A 20,973-nucleotide genomic window follows, 5' to 3' on the forward strand; every position below is an offset into this window, starting at 1 on the left:
AGGGAGATCGCAGCTTATTTAAACTTGCCAATCTTTGCGACCTTTTGGGAGAGACACCCGTGACTATTACTCATGTCTTTTGACCATGAATCAGTCAGATTCGTAAAGGTAACCATAAGTTAGTGTGATTAAGAAGAAGTCCAATTCCCTTTAACCATCGGATTTCATTTGCATTAGGAATTATCATTATCCCTATTTTAATCAATCAAAGATTACATATATAAACATAACTACAATGGATATTTTATTATAAAGTGATTTTAATATTTGTAATTTATCAAACAATAATCATGATATTAACTAATAGGTTATGAATAAAATAACAACAGGTTATTCATTTACTAAAAATAAGAATAAGTGCAAAGATAAGATGAGAATATTTCAGGAATCTAGCAAACTTTATGTAGGGATATTACAATGAGAGCTCAAATGAGACATTTTCTTCTCAACACTTTCTTGATCCCTAAGAGTATCATATCATTCTAACTTATTTGGACAAGGATCAACACCTTTTCCAAGCATGTGAAGGTTATGAGCCCTCACCCTTGCATTAGCACCCTACCATGATATTTGACAAAACCTACATGTCAAGGTGATTGGTCCACCCAACCCATTCAACATTGCAACACAATCACAATATGTCCACAATGGGTACAAACCTTGTCTTCCCCTACCTAACATATCTCGATCCATAACAAAAACCATTTATGATTTCACTTTTGAGCAAGACTAAAACACTATTTCATTAAAACAATAATTACCAAACTTACAAAGAAAAAAAATAAGTGACTGTTATAAACCTTTTGAGGATTAAATTCCACCATGAAGGCACGCAAAAATGAGTTTATGAGCTTGTAAATTGTTGGTTTACCACTATAACCACTATCAACTACAAGCAAACCCCCCACAAATATCCAAAAGAGCTTTTATCAATCCACTATAGTTATTGTTTTGTTTGGAATTTTGCCTTCATAAGAAAGACAATTTTAGTTGGAAATTCTGATGGATTGCAAAGGAAGCCAAAGACTATAATGTCCCTCTTTGCCCATTCCAACATTCTTGGAAAGTTCCGAAATTCTTGAAGAACACCAACTTTATTAGGAAAGAATTTTCATAGTGACAATAAGTTCAAGAAATCAAGTTGAAACCAAGGTACTTTCTGAATAAAGTTTTGACATTTAGGGAGCTCTCCACACTTCTTGGAGAAATTTGTTATTTGGGAAAGCACCAATTTCCACAAAGTTCAATAAACTGAGAGCTTAAGAATATTTTGGCATGGTAAGAATATATTTTTGGCCCATTTTAATATTCTGTAACTTTGGGTGAAGGTGCAGAAAATTATTAAATAATTAAACAGTTAAACGTTAAGGTATCAAAAAAGTAACAATTAAAAGACAACTTATTTTAATTTTTTAAAAGGATTCTAAAGTCACTTTTTTGGAGGGAAAATAAGAGGACACGTCTTATAAACTTTTTGGACAAAAGCCTCACCAGCACATACCTGTATAACTGAAGACATTTATATTTTTAAGTGTTTTCAGGAAGGTGCATGTTTCATCCACATTTGGGCATTCTTGACTTTACGAAATCCTAGGTAAAACCTTTTATTACATGTGCCAAGAAGATATTATCTATGCTCCCCCAAGTTTCAGGGATAAGTACAACAAGAGATGGCAGGACATTTTTCCAGTACGGGGGTATTTTTTTAGCTATTTTTTAGGGGACAGAAGGGTACCACTATTAAATAATAGGGAATTTTTTTAAAATATAAAGAAATTTCAAATATTCATATAAATAATTGATAAAGCATTCATCATAGACTTTAGAGAAGCTTGATACATAAAATTAGACTTGAATTAATATTTCACATGAGAATTGACAAACAAATTAACAAAATAATTCAACTTCTAAGAGAATTGAACCAGCAACTAAGTATTGGAAAAACTATACAGTCTGGAGCAGAAGGGAGCAGTTATCGTGGTGAGAAAACCTCAACAAACATGAAAACATTTAGGGCCAATTTTTTGGAAAAAGGAGCAACAAGCATAGAGGAGGAGCAACCTGATCAAGAAGGTGAGATGACAAGACTTCATGATGAATACAATGTTTTAAGTGTTGCTATACGCAGAGACATGACCTTTACAGAATTTTATGAGATGATGAAAAGGAATGGGCATGGGGGTAGAAGGTGTGAAGAGAGGAAAGACATTCGGCACTGTTTAGGAAAAATCACCATTCCTCCTTTTGATGGATCCAGTAGCACCTCAGCAAGGGCTTGGCTACACAAATTAGACTTTTTTTTTTTTTGAATCCAATGTTTGAAGAAGAAGCTACCAAAGTTGCCACCTTGCATCTTGAAGGAGTGTTTTTATGCACACGCAACTCAAAATATCAAAGGACATGGTGGTGTGTTTTTATGCACGCACAACTCAGAATAAAATACCCAGAAATATCCTATTCTCTCTTGATCAAAATCTTCTATGTGCTGAACAAACACACCGTGTGATTACAAAGACAACTCCAAAGTTCTAGATTCATGCGGATAGTCTCACTTGGTTCGTTGTGATATGTTGGTAATCTCAAGGGGGACTTACACAATTGTTCGAGGAGTGAATCAATCAAAGGATTCTATTGATAGCCGACACTTGTAATTTTCTCTTTTTTGGAATGATTTTTTTAATAAGTTCTTTTCAATTCTACTTCTACTAGACTTAGAAAAAAAAGACAAAAGATGAGGGTTTAGGAAGATAATTCAAATGCGGAATTAAAACCAATTCTTGTTTCGCCAAATTCAACAACTACACAAGAACGGTGCAATCTTCTAAGGAATTCAAAAGATTTCCATATCACTCATACACCAACATTTTGAACAATGAATAAACTTAAAGCAATAGAAATTAGGTTTTCATTTATTGGTTCAGGTTAACTTCACACAATAACTGAAAATCATCCAATTATCAAAAGTATGAACACATCAGTTCCACATTGCAAGTCTATCAAATCCTTCATTCAATCTAACAACTTGGAAATTAAAATCTATTCTAAGGAGAGCCAAGAAACCATGCTAACTTGCAAAAGTAGACAAAATTCACCAACAATTGAACTATGAATCATGTCTTAGCACTTAAGAAGTATCAATCAAACAATTACTCAGAAATCCCTCTCTTTACAAATGAGAGGAGGGTTTATATAGGCACCCCATTAAAAAAGCAATGGCCCAAATTGATCTAAGATCAACGGCCAAGATTAAAAGATAAAACCCTAATTAAAGCAAGCTCACAAAAAACCCCTTTTGGCCAATGAGAAAATTACAATGTTTTGGATAACCAATGAGAAAATATTTTCCACTTGTTGAATCTGGTTCATTGCACCTGGACATGTCTGACTTAGAACCCTTGGTTGAGTGATGACTTGGATGTCAGCTCAGCTTGCCTTGCAGATTTGATTCTCCATCATGAAGAAGAGTTGGTGATTTACTCTTGGATTTCCTAAGGAAATTCAAGATGATTAGAATACTTTCTTTATTGAACTTATCGCTACTTGGTATGGAATCCTTTGATTTTGGATTTCCAAAAGAAATCCAATGTCGATGTAGGGCCTTTCATCCTTGGATGACTTGATCTTCTTGAATGTCTCGATGAAGTGTAAGTCCTTCCTGGTTCCATTCATTTTTGGATTCCATCTTGAAGCATGAATGTTGTCCTTCCATGCGTTGTGGAATCATCTTTCCATCTAGTTCCTTTGTTTCATCTTCACCTTTTTGGAAATATCTTCCTGAGCTAACATCTACTGCCTAAAAATATGAAAAGTTTCAAAGTTAAAACAATAAGGAGCGGGGGGGTGGGGGGGGTAAATGCCTGAGGACTTTCGAAAGATACTCTAATTTTCTTCTAAATTCTTAAAATCAAACCCAAAATCAGACAAAGTAGAGTCTGAAAATAAAAATCAGAGTTAGAGGAACTTTGTAAATTATGGAATTAAGTTTGATTATGAACCTTAAGAATGAAAATCAGAATTGGAAACACTCTGAAAACCAAAATCAGACTTTGAAAATTCTTGAAATTGTGAGATTAAGTCTGATTTACAAAATTTCTGACTTCAACATTGAAAAAGCACAAAAAGAAATATAGTTCTCTGATGAAATTCGAAAAATTTGTGCAAGGAACCCACGTGCAGGTCTGAGAATCAGAAAATAAGACTGAGAAAAGAATTTTGAAGAGCTGGAATTTCGAAAATCTGCGTTGAAAAATATTTCTAGACCTGTAAATCTTTAAGAAAATTTTCCAAATTGCCTTCAATTGTCTGAATTTCTCCTTGAAATTGTTTTGAACCTGCAATTTCACCTTAAATTCGCCTGAAAATTTTGGAAAAGATGCTTGGAAGAGTTTGAATTTCCAAGCCAAAGAAGAAAGTTGTGAATAGTGATTTGCCAAAGCCTATGTTTTTTAGGAGTTTGAATTCCTCTTGCCTTGTTATTTTGTGTTTTAAAGAGTTTTAAAACTTATTGGCAATTCCTCTTTTCCCTCTCTTAGGCAAACTCTTGCTTTAATTCCCTTTTCATCTTAGGCGAATTATCCTTGCTTTATTTGTTTTCTTTTTTTCCCTTTTCCTTCAATCACTTTGCCGAATTCAAACATGACTTGGGTGAATTCTTACTTTTCCTCTTTGCTTTAATCCATTTCCACTTTGTCCAAAATTTCCAAATTTTTTCTCAAGTTGGGTAAATTTTCTCGTGTTTTATTTCTTCTTGCTTTGATCCAACTTACCACCTTTCCTTCATGCTTGAGCAAATTTTTGCTTTAATCCTTTGTCAAAATCCTTCAAACTCTTTCCTTGGGCGAATTCATCTTGGATTTGAGCCTTTTTTGCTTTATTCACTTTTTACTTCCAACACAGAGATAAATCTTACTCTTGCCTTTGACTTTTGTTTTTCCACCAAATTTTACCCATTTCACCCTTAACAACTTCTTTTCTTCACCTAGGGCGGACTTCATGATAGCACAAGGAAATTTTTATGATGCCTAGGCGGACTTGGGGTGTGTCCAAGGAACTCTCTCAACTTTCCTAGGCGGACTTCACACTTAGATTGGGAAATTCTATCATGCCAAGAGAGGACTGTGTTAGGAGTTAGGAAATGTTGCCACACTTAACCAAAATTTCTGACTTTTCCCCTTCTAAGTGTCAACACTTAACCAAATTTGACACTCAATTTGGAGTTACTTCCACATGGTAGGGCGGAATTTGCACAGTGCAATGCAACATTTACAGTATACTTGGGCAGACTTTGTAGAGTGCCATGCAACTTTTCACTTATGCTTGGCCGGACTTTGCACGTACACACGTATGATTGCCCACCTAGAGAGGGCAGAGTTTGCATATGCCCATGCATAATTTAGCATAGAGAAGGTGGACTTTGCGTATGCATACGTATAATTTCACCTGCCATGGGCGGACTTCGCATATGCATACGTATAATTTCACCTACCTTGGTCTTAAATTGACATTTTTCCTCCTTCCAGGTGACCTTCATGACTTAAACAAAGAAATTTCTTGATCTTGATTCCAAACTTGACCATTTCACCATGATCTTCAACTTAGCTTTTAGGAACACATCTTCTGAATTCGAAAGATATTTCACACTTGGTTCGTTCTGGATGAATTTTTCCAACCTAACACTTCTTCTGACCCTGAAACCATCCGTGATCAAACAAAAAGCAAAAAAGCAACTTTCTATTTTTAGAAAAAAAGCAAGTCGAAAAAGTAGGTTCTCAAATTGGCCCCAAAATGCCAAAAGCAAAACTTCCTAAATTTAGAAAAAAAAGCAATAAAGCAAAAATTCCTAAAAAAGCAAGTTATCAGAATTGACCCCAAGAAATTGTGATTTTACACCTTTGACCCATCTGAGCCCATCTGTGTCATTCGAACGTTCATTTGACCACTTTTCCCCCTCATTGATTTTGGTGACTCCTCCAAATTTTGAAAAACTTGACTCATTTGCAGAGGCGAGAAATCAGAAACAAAACCCTAAGACGCCAAAACACTACCCCAAAAAAGCAGAAAAAGGGGTCCCCATTTGCAATGGAGGGATGTATGAAAATGTCACAACAAGACATAAGAAGAGTTGTGCCTTTGAAGGAAAAAGGGTATTTAAGAGAGCCCAAACAATGAGAAGGATGATCACTAAGAATTCATTTAATATTTGATTATTAATTTATTACTCCTTGTAGAGCAAGAACTACAGTTCAACGAAATCGGGGACAAAACTCCTCTAACTCTGGAATTGGAGGACAAAGATCCACAATTCCTATCAGGCAAACCTGAGTTCGAATTAAAATACCTTTACAATCAGCATCAGACTGTGAACCTCTAAGGTTAAATATCAGGCGGTATTAAAGACAGAAAAAGCACTTCATTGAGAAATAAATCACCGCAGAAGAAGAGGGGCTGATTAACCAGCTGCTGGGAATACACAACTCGACCGCTCTAAACCATTTTATGATTATTATATTTAATTAATAGAATTAATTATTGGCAGTAATTTCTGAATCATAAGGATTTCATATAATATACTAATTGTGCAAACATCTATAAATGTGAGTTAAATTTTTATTGTTTAAAGAAAACTAAGGAGAATTTAAAAGGGAAATTACAGGTTGATCATCGTGAACTGAAATGGCTGACTATGGCCAGGTCGCCATCCTCCTTACACAAATTGCGAAAGTGCGATTTCAAAAGTGCTGCACACCAGGACAAGGGATTGATTAAACAATAATAAAAATAAAAAATTCAAATAATCATTTTTGCCCTGAGTGGGATCAATCAGGGTACCACAAAATTCTCTCGGCTTCATCACAGGTTTGTCCCAGACTAACCCTAATTCCACAGCACATTTCCTGGCCCCTAACAAATCAGCGCTGAATCTGAACCCGGCTTGAACCAGATCTGGACACAGGCCTCTAGGCCGATAAACCGGTAAAATACTTTTGATTTTGTAAATACACCAACTTTCTTCTTTTAATTTTTGCAATACTACAATAACCATAATGTTCTTCAAAGCCTTTTCCACCTACAGCTTTTTATTCCAGAGCAACTTTCACCATTCTATTTTCTTTTGGCTTTCCCATTTCAACAATCTGAATACTAATTATAACAGGTCAGTTGTACCATTGATTTTCTACTTTCCAGCATTTAAAAAACTAAAATTAAAACACAAGCACAGAAATCAGAACTGTTCGTATTCAAATTTTACAACATTTTTACCTCTTCTTACAGTAATTTCATGTCACGGACTTTACAGCAGATCCAGACTTCTGTTCAGTTTCAGTTTCATATATCACTATGTTCAGCAGTTATAGCAAGTTTAAGTTGAGTTCATACCAATCTAACATTATTCAGAAGCACCTTCTGATGTTGAAAATAGAAATCATATGTCTTTATATTATAAAAGCACATTGGGATAGCAAATAGGATACAAATGCACAATATTTGAACGCAACAGTATTTTTTAATAAACAATATGACAGCAATAAGGAAGGATGGATTTAATAAGCGTGTAATTTAAGGTTACAACCAGTTGATCATCTCTCTCACTTAATGTATTCAATGAAGGACACAATAAGCGTCTATCTCTCTATTTTCAGAGTTTGTCTGCTATCATTGGTTTCCTTTCTCTCAGCTGTTATACATGTGTATATGAGCTGCTTTTATATATGCTTTTCAAGAGCTTCTCAAACAAATAAAAGTTTACATATCGTGGTCTTTAAAAAATATATCAAGTAGCACTCTTTGAAATTATAGATCTGATTTAATTCCCAATCAGCTCTATTTAAATTTTAAAGCAATGGATTAGACTTCCAGATAAAGAAATATGAAACAACTTTACTCTCTAGAATTGTCAACCACCATCATCCCAGTATGATACAGAAATAATATGAATGTGCATGCACTAACCTCCATAGAAACTTCTTTCAACTGCAGATTATCCTCCGTGAGTTTCTTCCTATACTTAACTCCAGAAATTGAAGCACCATTCACTGTATCTGCAGTGCCCAATAAATGGGACGAACGCACAGGCGTGCCAGTTGTCTACAACCCAGAAGAAAAAAATTAATATGAATTTAAAATTGATTAAATGTTCAATTGTGTGCTAAATCATAGAAATACGAAATAAATGCCCAAAGGGAATTTCACTAATTTTCAGATAAAGCAAGCATTGTTAAAGACTCCAAACAAGTCCACTAAGACACCTTTGTGCTTCCCTTCCAACCACAGTTAGCTCTAAAACAGTTCCACATTGCATGATTTCTGCAAAGAATGTATACACGGTATGTTGGAATCAAAAACAAGCAGCTCACAAGTATTGTGATTACCATACAAACACAAAGGAAATAGCAAAACTGTATTTAAAGCATGCTAACAGCTTACCCTTCTGCATTAATAAAAACTGACAGACTTTTCTCCTTTGTGCTTCCTCCTTCACACTGTAATATCATTTCAATTATTAAACACTGTTTAGAAATTTAAAACAGACATTGATAGACCAGACATACTTTTTGATTCTGTATACATAATTGTATGCATGTGTCAATTTCTACATGCATATGTGAGTTGTGTATAGGCACGTGCATATCTTTAATTGCACCTGTTTGTGCTTGCATGTGTGCTTCATCCAATTGAGCTTCCAATTTGCTATTACTTATTAAGTTATTGATCAGTTTTTTTCTACACTTTTATGTACAATGTAGGTTCTATTTTGTGTTGGGAGTTATGCATTAGATGTTAGCACTCAATCTCCAGCCATTTATTCATCACAGCATACAGTAGCATGGCTTTAGGAATATGTAGATATTTTATTTTGTAAGGTGTAATGTCCCCACTTTGAAATAAAATTTAATGGTAAATATTAATAGTAAAATTTAAATTTAAAAGAATAAAAAATAAATTTAAATTGAAAATATTTAAAAATTTAATTAACTTAATGAATGGACAAAAGGCATGAAATGATAAGTTGTGACTCCCAAATATAAGGTATAAAAGGGAGAACAGGGCCTTATTTGAGAGGGGATCATTTGGGAGGAATCAGAACTGCAGAACTCACTTAAACAAGAACTGCAGAACTGACTTAAATAAGAAGTGCAGACCTGATTATGAAAGGTTGTGTCCCTTTCAAAGGGCAGAAATAATGAAGAGTTACACTCTTTCAAAGAGAGTGCTAATGGTGAAAGGGTGTGTCTCTTTCCAAAGGGCATATACATGATGAAGAGCTGTGACCTCTCCCTCAAATTGAGAGATATAAAGGAAAGGAATCAAAGCATCCGGTAATATCACCATCGATCAGTTCAGATCAGAACTGTTACTAAGTTACAGGCAGTAACATAGCTGATCATCTGATAAATGATCACAGTTATGCAGTAAATATAGTGGATACTACAATCTGATACATTGATCAGTTCAGATCAGAACTGTTAACAAGTTACAGGCAGTAACATAGCTGATCATCTGATAAATGATCACAGTTATGCAGTAAATATTGTGGATACTACAATCTGCTCCATGAACATAATCAGATATAATAAGAATATAAATGTGATGGGAACTGATTCTATAATGATGATAACTTGAAATCTAATGTGATGAATTTAACTTATAAAGCTGATAATGAATGTAATTTAATGCTGTCACAAAATCTGATATAACACAATAATATGGACAATATAAGGACTGATTAATATGATGGTATAATAATGATAAACTAAGGGAACTTGTAACCCTTACAAGACTGTTATAAAATCATATCAATTGCAAACTCATTGCTTAATGTATGTGGGACCCTCTCTTAGGTACGCCACTCCATAGTGGATGCCTAACCCCTGCCACATGGAGCCAAGAGGGATGAAGCATCTGCTCTTGGGCTTATGAGAGGAGGTGGTTGTTATGAGAGGGAATGGCGATAGGACACCTAACTAGGTACACCACTCCATGATGGATGCTTAACACCAGCCACATGGAGCCAAGAGGGATGTAGCATCTGCTCTTGGACCTAGGGTGGAGGAACTCTTGGACACCCTATCCAGCTAGCCTACCCTAGTGCACTTAGAATTGGATAATAAAGAATGGCAACTAACCTACAAATCTGATTTTATCTAACAAATATAATACAAATGGTAATTAGTACATTAAAGAATTGTATCACTCAATCTAAGTCATTAGCGTATGTTTGAGTTTATAAGTATTACTTCACATGTGTTCTCTAATTTTGTGTTGCAAGAAAACCGTACACAAACATACTCCCATAAACTTAATTAGCTATTTTAGATTTGGGCAAATTTTAGGTTAAGTTAAAGTATAACTAATTAAGGGACATTACATAAGGTGAAGTGGCATATCAAAGATTTCAATTTACATTACAACATTTTACCTATTATCTTCTTCTAGTTAATTAAAAAAGATTCACATAAGTTTGTGAATGTCATGATGTGTGTGTCATTTTACCCATAGATGAACTACTCGCCAAAGCCTGAAAAAAAAAAACTCCGGAAAAACTCGACGGAAAACTCGTCAACTTAAAAACACGCTTAAATTTAATTAAAAATGCATTTTTTTTGCAAAATTTAATGAGAAGATGCATCCAATGAGTCAATAAATGAGAACACAAAAGAAACAAGCTGATTCTAGATATATTTAAATGCAAAGTGTCTACAAAATTGCATCCTCATGAGGAATGTTGATGGGTGGAAGCCTAGAAGCAAAACAGTAAATACTTTTTGTAAAACCAAAAGTAAATACATCATTACAATTACAACTTCCTCTTCCCAGCTCTAGCAAAAACTAGGGGAGAGGTAGAACTAGAGGGTCTAGTCCTAGAAGTCTGCAGTGGGTGTGACTGTGCCTCCTCGCTCGGTATGGCTGGCTCGTCCTCCATCCTGGACGAAGCTATGTCTCCACCTGCTTTTGGCACTGACAATGACTCCTCATCCTCTTCCTCCTCAATGTCATCCAGCGTGAAACCAAATCCACCCCCTCCTCCTCCATAGCCTGCCTATCGAAATCAGTGATGTCATCCTCGAAAAACAATGGAGGTTGCTCCTGTGATGTCCAATCACTGTAAGTATCTATATCATCCAAGTCAATTGGACCACCTTCTACTTCCTCTACCTTCCTTACGCGCAATCGAAGATTATATTGCACGAAGACAAGGTCATTGATGCATTTATGCGCTAACTTGCTCCTCTTCTTCGTGTGGATTGCTTCAAACAAGCTCCAATTGCGCTCACAATTGGATGAACTACAAGGCTAACATAAGATTTTGAGGGCAAACTTTTTGAGATGTGGGGTATTTCCACCTCAACTTTGCACCAAGCATCTGCAAAATTAAAATTAGGTTGAGAGTAGCACCCCTCGCCGGGATCTGAGGGTGAGAAAGAGAGGGGTAGAGAGATAGGTCTAGATCTTGGGGGAGAGAGGAGAGAGTGAGATGGAGTGTGGTAGAGAGGGGGATAGAGGAAGAGTGATAGGCGATAGATAGGTCTAAAATTCAGGGCAGATAAAGTGAGTGAGATGGAGAGAGCGAGAGAATGTTGATAGGAGCATACTGATTACTGAAATTTGACTAAGTCTGACAGTTTTAAAGATCTTCTAAAACCTAGAATTTGCATTATAACTCCTAGAGATCTAAAACTACTCTCAAACATCCTGCCCAATATATACATGAAATATAACTCTTTTTTCTTTCTTATACTTAAATGTTATATTTCATGTATATATTCTGATGAAGAGAATGAAACTGACTTGAAAAACAAAAATAGATAATTTTTGACGTGTTTAGGCCTCTTTTTTTAGTGTACCCAAGTTTTTTATAGAAACTCGCTGAAACTTGGGCGAGTTTTTTGGCGAGTAAAAGTCAGAAAAACTCGGCAAATTTTCAAAACTCGCCAAGTACTCTGTGAGTTTGCCAAGTATAATTTTACCAGAACCAGATTTAAGTATGGTCATTACAAGACCAACCTCTGTGAGCATAAACCACGCCATTGATGATGGATAAGGATTACCTACAAATAGAACAGCTTTGTAACTTGTTTGAAGAATTTGGTAGGAGAAAATGACAAGCGGATAACATACAACGCAAGTTCACAAAAATTCTTTAAGAACCAGAAAAGGGAATCCAAGGTCAGTTGCCATCCTCATATGCAAGATATCAGTTTCTGATGCAGATTTCCCCACCAAATTCACAGAATATTTTGTGAAATGAAAATGAAAAATGCAAATTGTAAATCTAGATCAGCACTGTAGTTTGGTTTTGAAATAGTTTCATGAAGAATGGGGAACATACAGAGATGACTTTGAAAGAAAAGTAAGATTCTATGCTATTTCAAAATTGACAGCCTGCACAGAAAACCCAGTTATTCAGTGTGTGCATAAAGAACAAAAGTTAATGGTTTTTCATATATTTTTTATGAAAACAAACTTTTAGAAAATATAATATTAAAGGTGCCAAGATTATACCATAAAAAACCAAATTCAACTTTACTGCTATGAACAAATGTCTACACTAAAAGAATATTTATCTCAATAGGTATTCTATGGGAAAAGTTAACAATATCACACCAATAAATGCTTAGTAAAACAAGGATAAACTAAAAACACTTCACAAAAGTTGGTTTCTTCAGCTTATGCATGCACGTCCAAATACTGAAGGTGATATTGTTTATGAAGATGCATCAAAGATTGATATGTTTGGTTATGCTAATATAAACAATGGTTGGGTAGAAATGTCATTGATGAAGGACCGTATTCAGAACAGGCAGCTAAATAGCTAATGGAAATTTTACAAAAGGTGTAAAAAAATGAAATGAGTAATTTAAAATAAAGAGGATATTCCTGAACTGATAAAAAAGAAGCAACATAAATGGGTTGTCAAACTAAGGCACTATCTAGAATATACATCAATAAATGAATAGTAACTTTTTTCTTTGTCAAGGACACATTGAGCTCGCATAACTATCATTGACAACATGGTTAAGTTTGGTCAAAAACTGACCACATAATTTCTAAGTTGACGTCAAATACACGAGAGCCATCAACGTAACAAGAAATGATTGGCAATTGAAGTAGTATACTGCATTGTGTTCATATGACGAGTAAAATCAACAAAAGGGTCAACCCATTTCCCTTTCATCTGTCGTGTAAAAATTATCCTCCCCCTTGAGGTGGAAATTCCTTCCCCGAGGATTTCAATCCAAGGTCTTGTATTGGATAAAGAATATAGAGAGATGAACCTTGTTACACTTGATACTTGAGACGAATGAATATTGAATTCCCTTGAGCACAAGCAAACAAGAAGGTCAAGCCCAAGAATTCACTATCGAACACATGGTTCTCAAGTTAGAGAACATGTATAACAATAAAGGCAAAAACAAAAGGAAATAGCAGTCTCTATGCCAACAATGAATTCCTTGAATCTGTTGCCAACTGATAGGAAACAGTCAAAGGAGAGAACGTCAATGAATAAACATAGTTATTTCTGTAATGTCCACAGTTTGAAATACAATTTAATGATAAATGATAATAATAAAATTAAAGTTAAAATATAAAAGAATACAATTAAATTAAATTAAATTTTAACTAAGTTAATGAATCGTCAAAGACATGAAATGAAAAGTTGTAAATCCCTCAAACATGAGATATAAACGGGAGAAGAGAACCTCATTTGAGGGGATAATTTGGGGAATCAGAAGTGCAGATTTGATGTAAATAAGAAGTGCAGATCTGAATGTGAAAGGTTGTGTTCATTTCAAAAGGCAGAAATAATGAAGATATGCACTCTTTCGAAGGATGCTAATGGTGGAAAGGGTGTGTCTCTTGCCAAAGGGGCATACATGATGAAGAGGTGTGACCTCTCCCTCACATTGGAGGATATAAAAAAGAGAAAGTCTCATTTGAGGAGTGTAATGTCCCCGTTTTCTAGCTCGCGTTGTATGACGATGTCGTTAGCCCATTTCTCCTTGGTTCCGTAGGCTAACCAAGACTTCAAAGGGATATTGAGGATTATTGGCCTAGGCAATTTTCGTTGCAGGTCAATCCGGGGTGTCTGGAGGAAGTTTTGGCATGCTTACTATTTTTAGTAAGTCGTTAATGCTATTAATAGTAATTTATCACGCAGGCCATGATCTCTAGTGACCGTGTCTTTTCAATAGAAAATTGGTTCTTCTCGTCAGATGATTTCAGTTCCATTGGTTTGCTTCATCTCCGCATTGATAAAGTTCAAATTATAAAGTTAACTTCAATTATTTAACTTTATTGATGTGAGACCAAAGTTAAGTGGGAAAAAGAATAGTAGAAGGGACCTCTTATTTTTAAATACATGAGACATCAAAAAGGCAAAAGGGAAGTTTATGTTTTATCCCATATTGGTAAAAAAGTATGAATGAGCTCTTATGAGAAGCTTATAAAAGTAGCTCACTTTAAGGATGCCTGGTTTATGCTTGTTTATTGTTCTCTCTTGGAGAGTTTTGGGAAGCTTTGGCTTTCAGCAGGTTTGAGGACAGAAACCCTCAAATGGGAGGCAATGGACGGAAACCCATTGTCTATTGGAGATATCACTTAGGTGTCCCACTTTGTGCTCCAAATTCATATTACTGGTTAGCCAATCCGACTATAAGTTCTATGGCTACGATTGGATATTTTTCTGTTGTTAATCATCTGAAGATTTAAAGGCAATATCCATATGTAATTTTCAGGTCTTTGTTCTAAACTGTTATTATATGATTTAAATTGGAATTTGTTGCAAGTTATTAAATGAATAGAAATCAGTTGCATGCAAATTGTTTGTTAAAATTCTTGTGGATCATTTGGTAAAAATCTGGAGCAAATATCCATAGGGGGATATTTCAGTGGTATCAGAGCTGGTTTTCCTGCCAGCTTGTGAGATTTCATGGGTGACAAAGAAGTACAATTTGTTTGCCTAGTTAGGTTTATCATCTTGATAAAATAAGTTCATGTTCAGATTGTTGTATTGAAGGCAACTATATTGGAATAATAAAATTTGTTTGTTATTGCAAAGGTTTCATTTCTCTATTGAAATCAAAATCTTTTGGTGTGAGTGGGAGATAAAGAGTTCGAAGGCGACTTTGTTTGGTTTGTCATTGCTTCAAAAGATAATGATTTATTGAAGGATTTAACATTGATTATCGTCTAAGGTATTTTGGCTGCGAAAATTAAGGTGTCATGGTTGTATTGGGTATTTAGTTTTAAATTTTCCTTGTGCGCTCGATTTATTTCTGAAGACTATTGAGCAGGTGATAGACGGCCTGAATTAAATAAATTGCTGACATCTTATTTTTTGTTGAGAATTAATATTACTATCAATAGCTTTGCATTGAAGGGTCGATTTATTAAATATTGTGTTACCCATGTCAATCTGCTTGGGTGCCTAAGAAGTATTATGATTAATCGCAGCCTCATTAATTCTAAGACCATAATTGCAATATATAATTATCCCATGAAATATTTGGCTGGAGTTAATCTCAACAGCAGCATAATATTCAAAGGTTGCATCGAATAAATATTTCATCACCACTAAATTGTGGCCATATAGTTTGACTTGAGATTGCTTGTCAATGTTTGGCATCGACACCCATATCTGTTTGTTTCAGCGATTCCCAATGCTGAGAACTAATATTCGAACATCGGTTGTCTTGGGTGCTTCTATAACGTGAATGGCCTGTGTGTCTGTCAAGGCATAGCTGTTTGTAAATCCTAGAGCCGAGGTATTTCTTGCATTCCATAAGAAAGGGATCCTGAAGTTTGTCATAGGAATTCTCTGAGAATCATCGGGTTTGGAAATAGCATGAGAAATGGTAGCAATCCTGGTAGAAATTCTAACCATGACCAGTTGACATTGCCTGGCAAAACAAAATCGTGGTTGTCTTCTGGAAGCTTAAGCTCGGTGAGCTGGTAGATTTATCCCAGAGGATTATTGCTAGGTGTCTTGAACACTTCATATTTTTGGCTTGGTGCGGGTGTGGAGCTCATTGAGGGAGAGTCAAGCAAACACTCTGTCACTGTTGTAAAACGATATGCCTAGAGCTATTCACTGAGCAATGATATCTTTATTGGAGATGCGTAAGGCTGTCAACCGTTGGTTGGAAAAGAATATCGGCACTCTTGGGAGGTACAGGTATGCATGGTTAGTTTTTGAAATAACAGTAAAGTCTGATATTTCTTGTTTTCTAAAAAACATCATTTGTATGTGCTATTATTCTCTGTGAATTTTTAAAAACCATCAGTTATTTTGTTATTTGGGCAATGGACAATAAACACTATCTTGCATCAGTTATCGACGATCCTTGAAATACACAAGCATGATGTTATGAAACAATACATTCAATCCTGTAAAGTGTTTGACAAAATGTCAACACACAGAATTCAGAAAATTCAAGGACATTAGACAAGGTTGCCCATTTCAATCAATCAGAGGTAGCATCTTTCAGCCTGTAGAAGTGTACATAAAATTTGGTGGAATTCAGTTTGGAGAAAACAAAATGAAGACAATGGTAGATCAAAAAAGTGATTTTTTTCCAAAAGAATTTGATGACACATTTAATGGCGAACAGCTGAGGGCCTTGTAGAATGAAGAAGAAATAGGTAATCGGTTGTATGTGATTGGATTACAATTGAAGTCTGTGAAATTTCCTGATATCGCTCTCTCTAAGTTGGAGGAATTGGATTCGTATTTGTCTAAAGTAGATCAGTCAGATTGGAGACTTCTGACTTGGACTTTGCAGCCCTCAATGCTTGCTTTGGTCCAACACAGCTTCTTGGAACATCCTTGTGAAGAGGTGAGACTTGCAGTTGCTTCTTGTCATAGTGAGATCATAAGAATAACAACTCCTGTAGCACCCTATAACGATGACATATTAAAAAAGGGTTCTACAGCTGATCATGGAGAGCCTACATGGGTTGCATGATGTCAAAGCCCCTACTTTTGGTAAGAGGGCTAAGATTTTAGAAATTATGGCAAGAACCAGATCTTTTATCCTTATGTTGGATTCCAAATGTGATAAATTAATTCTTCAAATGTCTCAATGCTTCTTAACTGAAATTAGGAAACATCATCTAGACAATGTGAGAGCTTGTATACAAACTATTATGTCCTTAATCTTAAATGAGGATGATGATATCTGCAAGCAGTTGCAATCAAATTTGTTAGCCATTTGGAGGAAAGAGCAGGTTATATCATCTATTGCTTATGAGTTCTCCAAAAAATTGGTTGAGCATAAAATTGTGAAGTTCAAAGAACTATTGACTGAAGGGGAGCTAACTTCATTGAGTTTACAGGCCTCGGGATCTCCAAAAAAGAGCATGAACCAAATGAGAAGAGAGCAGATTTGTCTCACATGTCAAGAGGCTTGGACACCTGATCATAATTGTGGAGTTAATAAGGAGAAAGATCTATCGCAGCCAAGTAGTGATGAGGACCAAGATATAGATGTAAATGGTGCCTTGATTCATGAAGAGCAAGCTGAAACAAATACACATGATAGTTCCCAAGCACCTAAGGATGATATTATAGAGGAAGAATTAGTTGCTACAGGTGAGAGGTATACAAAACTCCTAATTGGTTATTTGCAGATTACTATTGATAAAACTAGTGAAGAGAAGAACTCCTTTGGTGAAAACAAATATAATCATAATGTTGTTCCATTACTACTTCATTAAGAGTGCATGACATCATCTAGAGAATCAATTAAGTGTGATAGTGATAATGCTTCCACAATTGAGAACAAATCAGAAAATTTAATGTGTGACAGCCCATGTTCCTTAAATGAATTTGAACTAAAGCCTTTAGCATTGCAAGATTTGAACGACAGATTTTTAGTCACATATGAGAAGATTGTGCAAGTTATGACTAGGGCAGATGCTTCTCACAAATACGTTGAAGATCTTATTTGGAAAACCCAAATTAAAGAAAGACAAAAGGGAGTTGCAAGTGGAGTCACTAGTTCTCAGCTTTGCACAATCAAAGAGGCCTTAGAACGAATGAAATCGGATTACTTGAAGTTGCTCAAGGATAAGGATCTTGTGATCAAGTTTGCTGAAGACAAGGAAAAAGAAGTTGATGACTTGTGCTTGCAGCTAAGTATGGCTCATGGTGCATTGTACAAAGCAGAGGATCAATCAACTCTTGCAGCCACTTCTATGGAAAAGAAAATGAGTAGTAGGACCACCGAAATTATGCAACTTGTAGAAAGGATCTATGCACTTGGTAAAGATGAAATAAAGTTTGATGATTCCAATGGAGGCAAAGAAGAGGATTCCAAAAAGCTGATTTGGAACAGCGGTAGTCCACATCTTCCCCCTGATATTGCAGCTCTTACACTAGGGAATACTCATGAAGCCAAGGTTACAAGTGTTGGTCACGAAATTTTGAATGTGGATGCTCTAAAAGAGGCCCAAAACATGACTCAAACACATAACAATAATTCTAATTTGAGTGACAGCAGTAATATACTCCACTTTTCACATAATATTCCCACTAATAATCATGATGAAAGAAATGGTACAGCTTCTATTATCGATGGTCTGCACGAGACAAGTATGGTACATGGTAATTTTGACGATGGGACTGAATCTATACCATTTGTTACAGCTGATATCCACCATTGTTTTGATGATGAGAGACATGAGTTACTTAATCCAGAGTTTCCAGTTGAGGCAATTGATCTTTTTACGACGGTGAGAGTGATTTGGTTGATGACTCTCTTAGTGGGCCAGCCACTCAAGAGTTATCTGTGTTGGGCAGTGATGGCATACACACCTCATTCTTGAGTCTGTCACCTATTTCTCTTGATGGGACAGCAATATCTTTGTTGCTTGATGACTTCATATTTTTTGATTTCTTCTGGACTAGTGGCTGTCCCAGTTGGGATCACATAGCACTTCCTGATTTCGCATTGAGTACATTAGCGATTCAGCGGTATGGGAGTGCTGAGGGGTGTTTTTTTTGGATAGAGATGGAGTGTGGAGCGTTGTTCTTTGATTGGCATTGTTTTGGTGACATGTTTGATATTATTTATGTTGCTGATCAGAATCATGACGACGGGGGTAATTGGTTGACGAACTCCTCCTTCATTCACAGCAGGTCCTACAGATTGATATGGGATTCGAGCACTAACATGTTCAATGCATTGCTCCTTGTGGGCCATGACATGTTGCTTCACCTTGAGTACATAAATGATTTATCAGGATCGCGCAGCGAATTAGTGGAGCACTTACCTAAGGGGTTGACCAAGATGGTGCAATATTTGTTTGCTTTGCTTACTGGTTGTTATCAAGAGGTCTCTTGTGTTGGCATCCAACAAACTAGTGCTTACAGTGATTGGTGTTATCGATCTCCTAGGTTGACTTGGGACTTTGGGATCATACACAATTTCAGTTTGGTTCAGCACAGTGATCTTGGGGTAGCATTGGAATTGCTTGAGGACAAGAAATCTTGGGAAGGGCAGACTGTAATGTCCCCTTTTTCTAGCTCGCATTGTATGACGATGTCGTTAGCCCATTTCTCCTTGGTTCCGTAGCTAACCAGGACTTCAAAGGGATCTTGAGGATTATTGGCCTAGGCAATTTTCGTTGCAAGTCAATCCAGGGTGTCTAGAGGCAGTTTTGGCATACTTACTATTTTTAGTAAGTCATTAATGCTATTAACAGTAATTTATTAGGCGGGCTGTGATCTCCAGTGACCGTGTCTTTTCAATGGAAAATTGGTTCTTATCGTCAAATGATTTCAGTTCCATTGGTTTACTTCATCTCCGCATTGATAAAGTTTAAATTATAAAGTTAAATTCAATTACTTAACTTTATTGATATGAGTCCAAAGTTAAGTGGGAAAAAGAATAGTAAAAGGGGCCCCTTATTTTTAAATACATGAGACATCAAAAAGGCAAAAGGGAAGTTTATGCTTTATCCCATATTGGTAAAAAAGTGTGAATGAGCTCTTATGAGAAGCTTATAAAAGTGTTGCAAGGGCTCACTTTGAGGATGCTTGGTTTTAATTAATACGCTAGTATTTGGTAAAAAAATTGATTGATTAAAAAAGAATGATCAATAGATCATTTATAGATTACAGAAACGATGTTTCTAATATGAAACAATCGTAAGAATTAGAAAGAATCTAAAACTACAAAATATACAATATTGACCATTAATCAAAATAGAAAGATACTATACGAAGATATTATGCTAATACCCTCCCTTAATGGTCAATCTGTCTACTACACCAAGTAAACCCCTGAACTTAGCAAACTTATCTGGAAGTAGGGACTTGGTGAAGATATCTGCAATCTGGTCCTCTGTAGGAACATACTGCAAATCGACGGATCCATCTTCAACTAGCTTACGGATGAAGTGACAATGAAGCTCAACATGCTTGGTCCACTCATGGAAGACTAGATTCTTAGCAAGTTTCAGCACCTCTTGATTGTCAGAGAAGAGGGGTGTAGGATCGGCTTGAGATAGTTGGATGTCTGAAAGCATCCAACGAAGCCAAACCGCCTCACAAGTTGCTTTGACTGTTCCTCGATATTCAACTTCAGTCGAGGAAAGAGCTACGGCCTGCTGCTTCTTACTGGTCCAAGTGATAGCACCTGTGCCCAAACTGAAGACATATCTGGATGTAGACTTTTTGTCATCAACAGAGCCTGCCCAGTCCGAATCTATGTAACCAATGAGTTTGGGATCTTTGGTCTGTCCATAAAGGATACCAAAGTCTGAAGTGCCCTTGGCATAGCGCAGGATCCGCCTCGCTGCAGCCCAATGTTCTGATGTAGGAGCTTTCATGAAGCGGGATATGTAACTCACTGCATAGCTTAGATCAGGTCTAGTGGAGGTGAGATATATTAAACTGCCCACTAGTTGCTTGAAATTGGATTCATTCTCAACTGGAGAACCGGATTTGGCCGACAACTTCAGGCCTCTCTC

General features: G+C 36.0%; 1 protein-coding gene across 7 annotated transcripts in view; it reads right to left on the minus strand.

Moving 5' to 3' along the window:
- LOC131071984 (twinkle homolog protein, chloroplastic/mitochondrial) overlaps positions 1–20,973 on the minus strand; it is a 270,809-nt gene that overhangs the window by 203,365 nt on the left and 46,471 nt on the right. For 4 of the 7 annotated variants that reach the window (XM_058008018.2, XM_058007986.2, XM_058007991.2 and 1 more), the window contains exons 3-5: positions 8,425–8,480; positions 8,247–8,304; positions 7,951–8,085 (exon numbers count right to left, since the gene is read on the minus strand). In XM_058008018.2, coding sequence (XP_057864001.1) covers positions 7,951–8,085; positions 8,247–8,304; positions 8,425–8,480 — 249 coding nt within the window. The remainder of the gene's footprint in view (positions 1–7,950; positions 8,086–8,246; positions 8,305–8,424; positions 8,481–20,973) is intronic. The other 3 variants (XM_058007998.2, XM_058008023.2, XM_058008006.2) reach the window with 1 other exon arrangement.

This window comes from Cryptomeria japonica, chromosome 11, assembly GCF_030272615.1.
Source record: "Cryptomeria japonica chromosome 11, Sugi_1.0, whole genome shotgun sequence".
NCBI classification, from domain to species: Eukaryota; Viridiplantae; Streptophyta; class Pinopsida; order Cupressales; family Cupressaceae; genus Cryptomeria; species Cryptomeria japonica.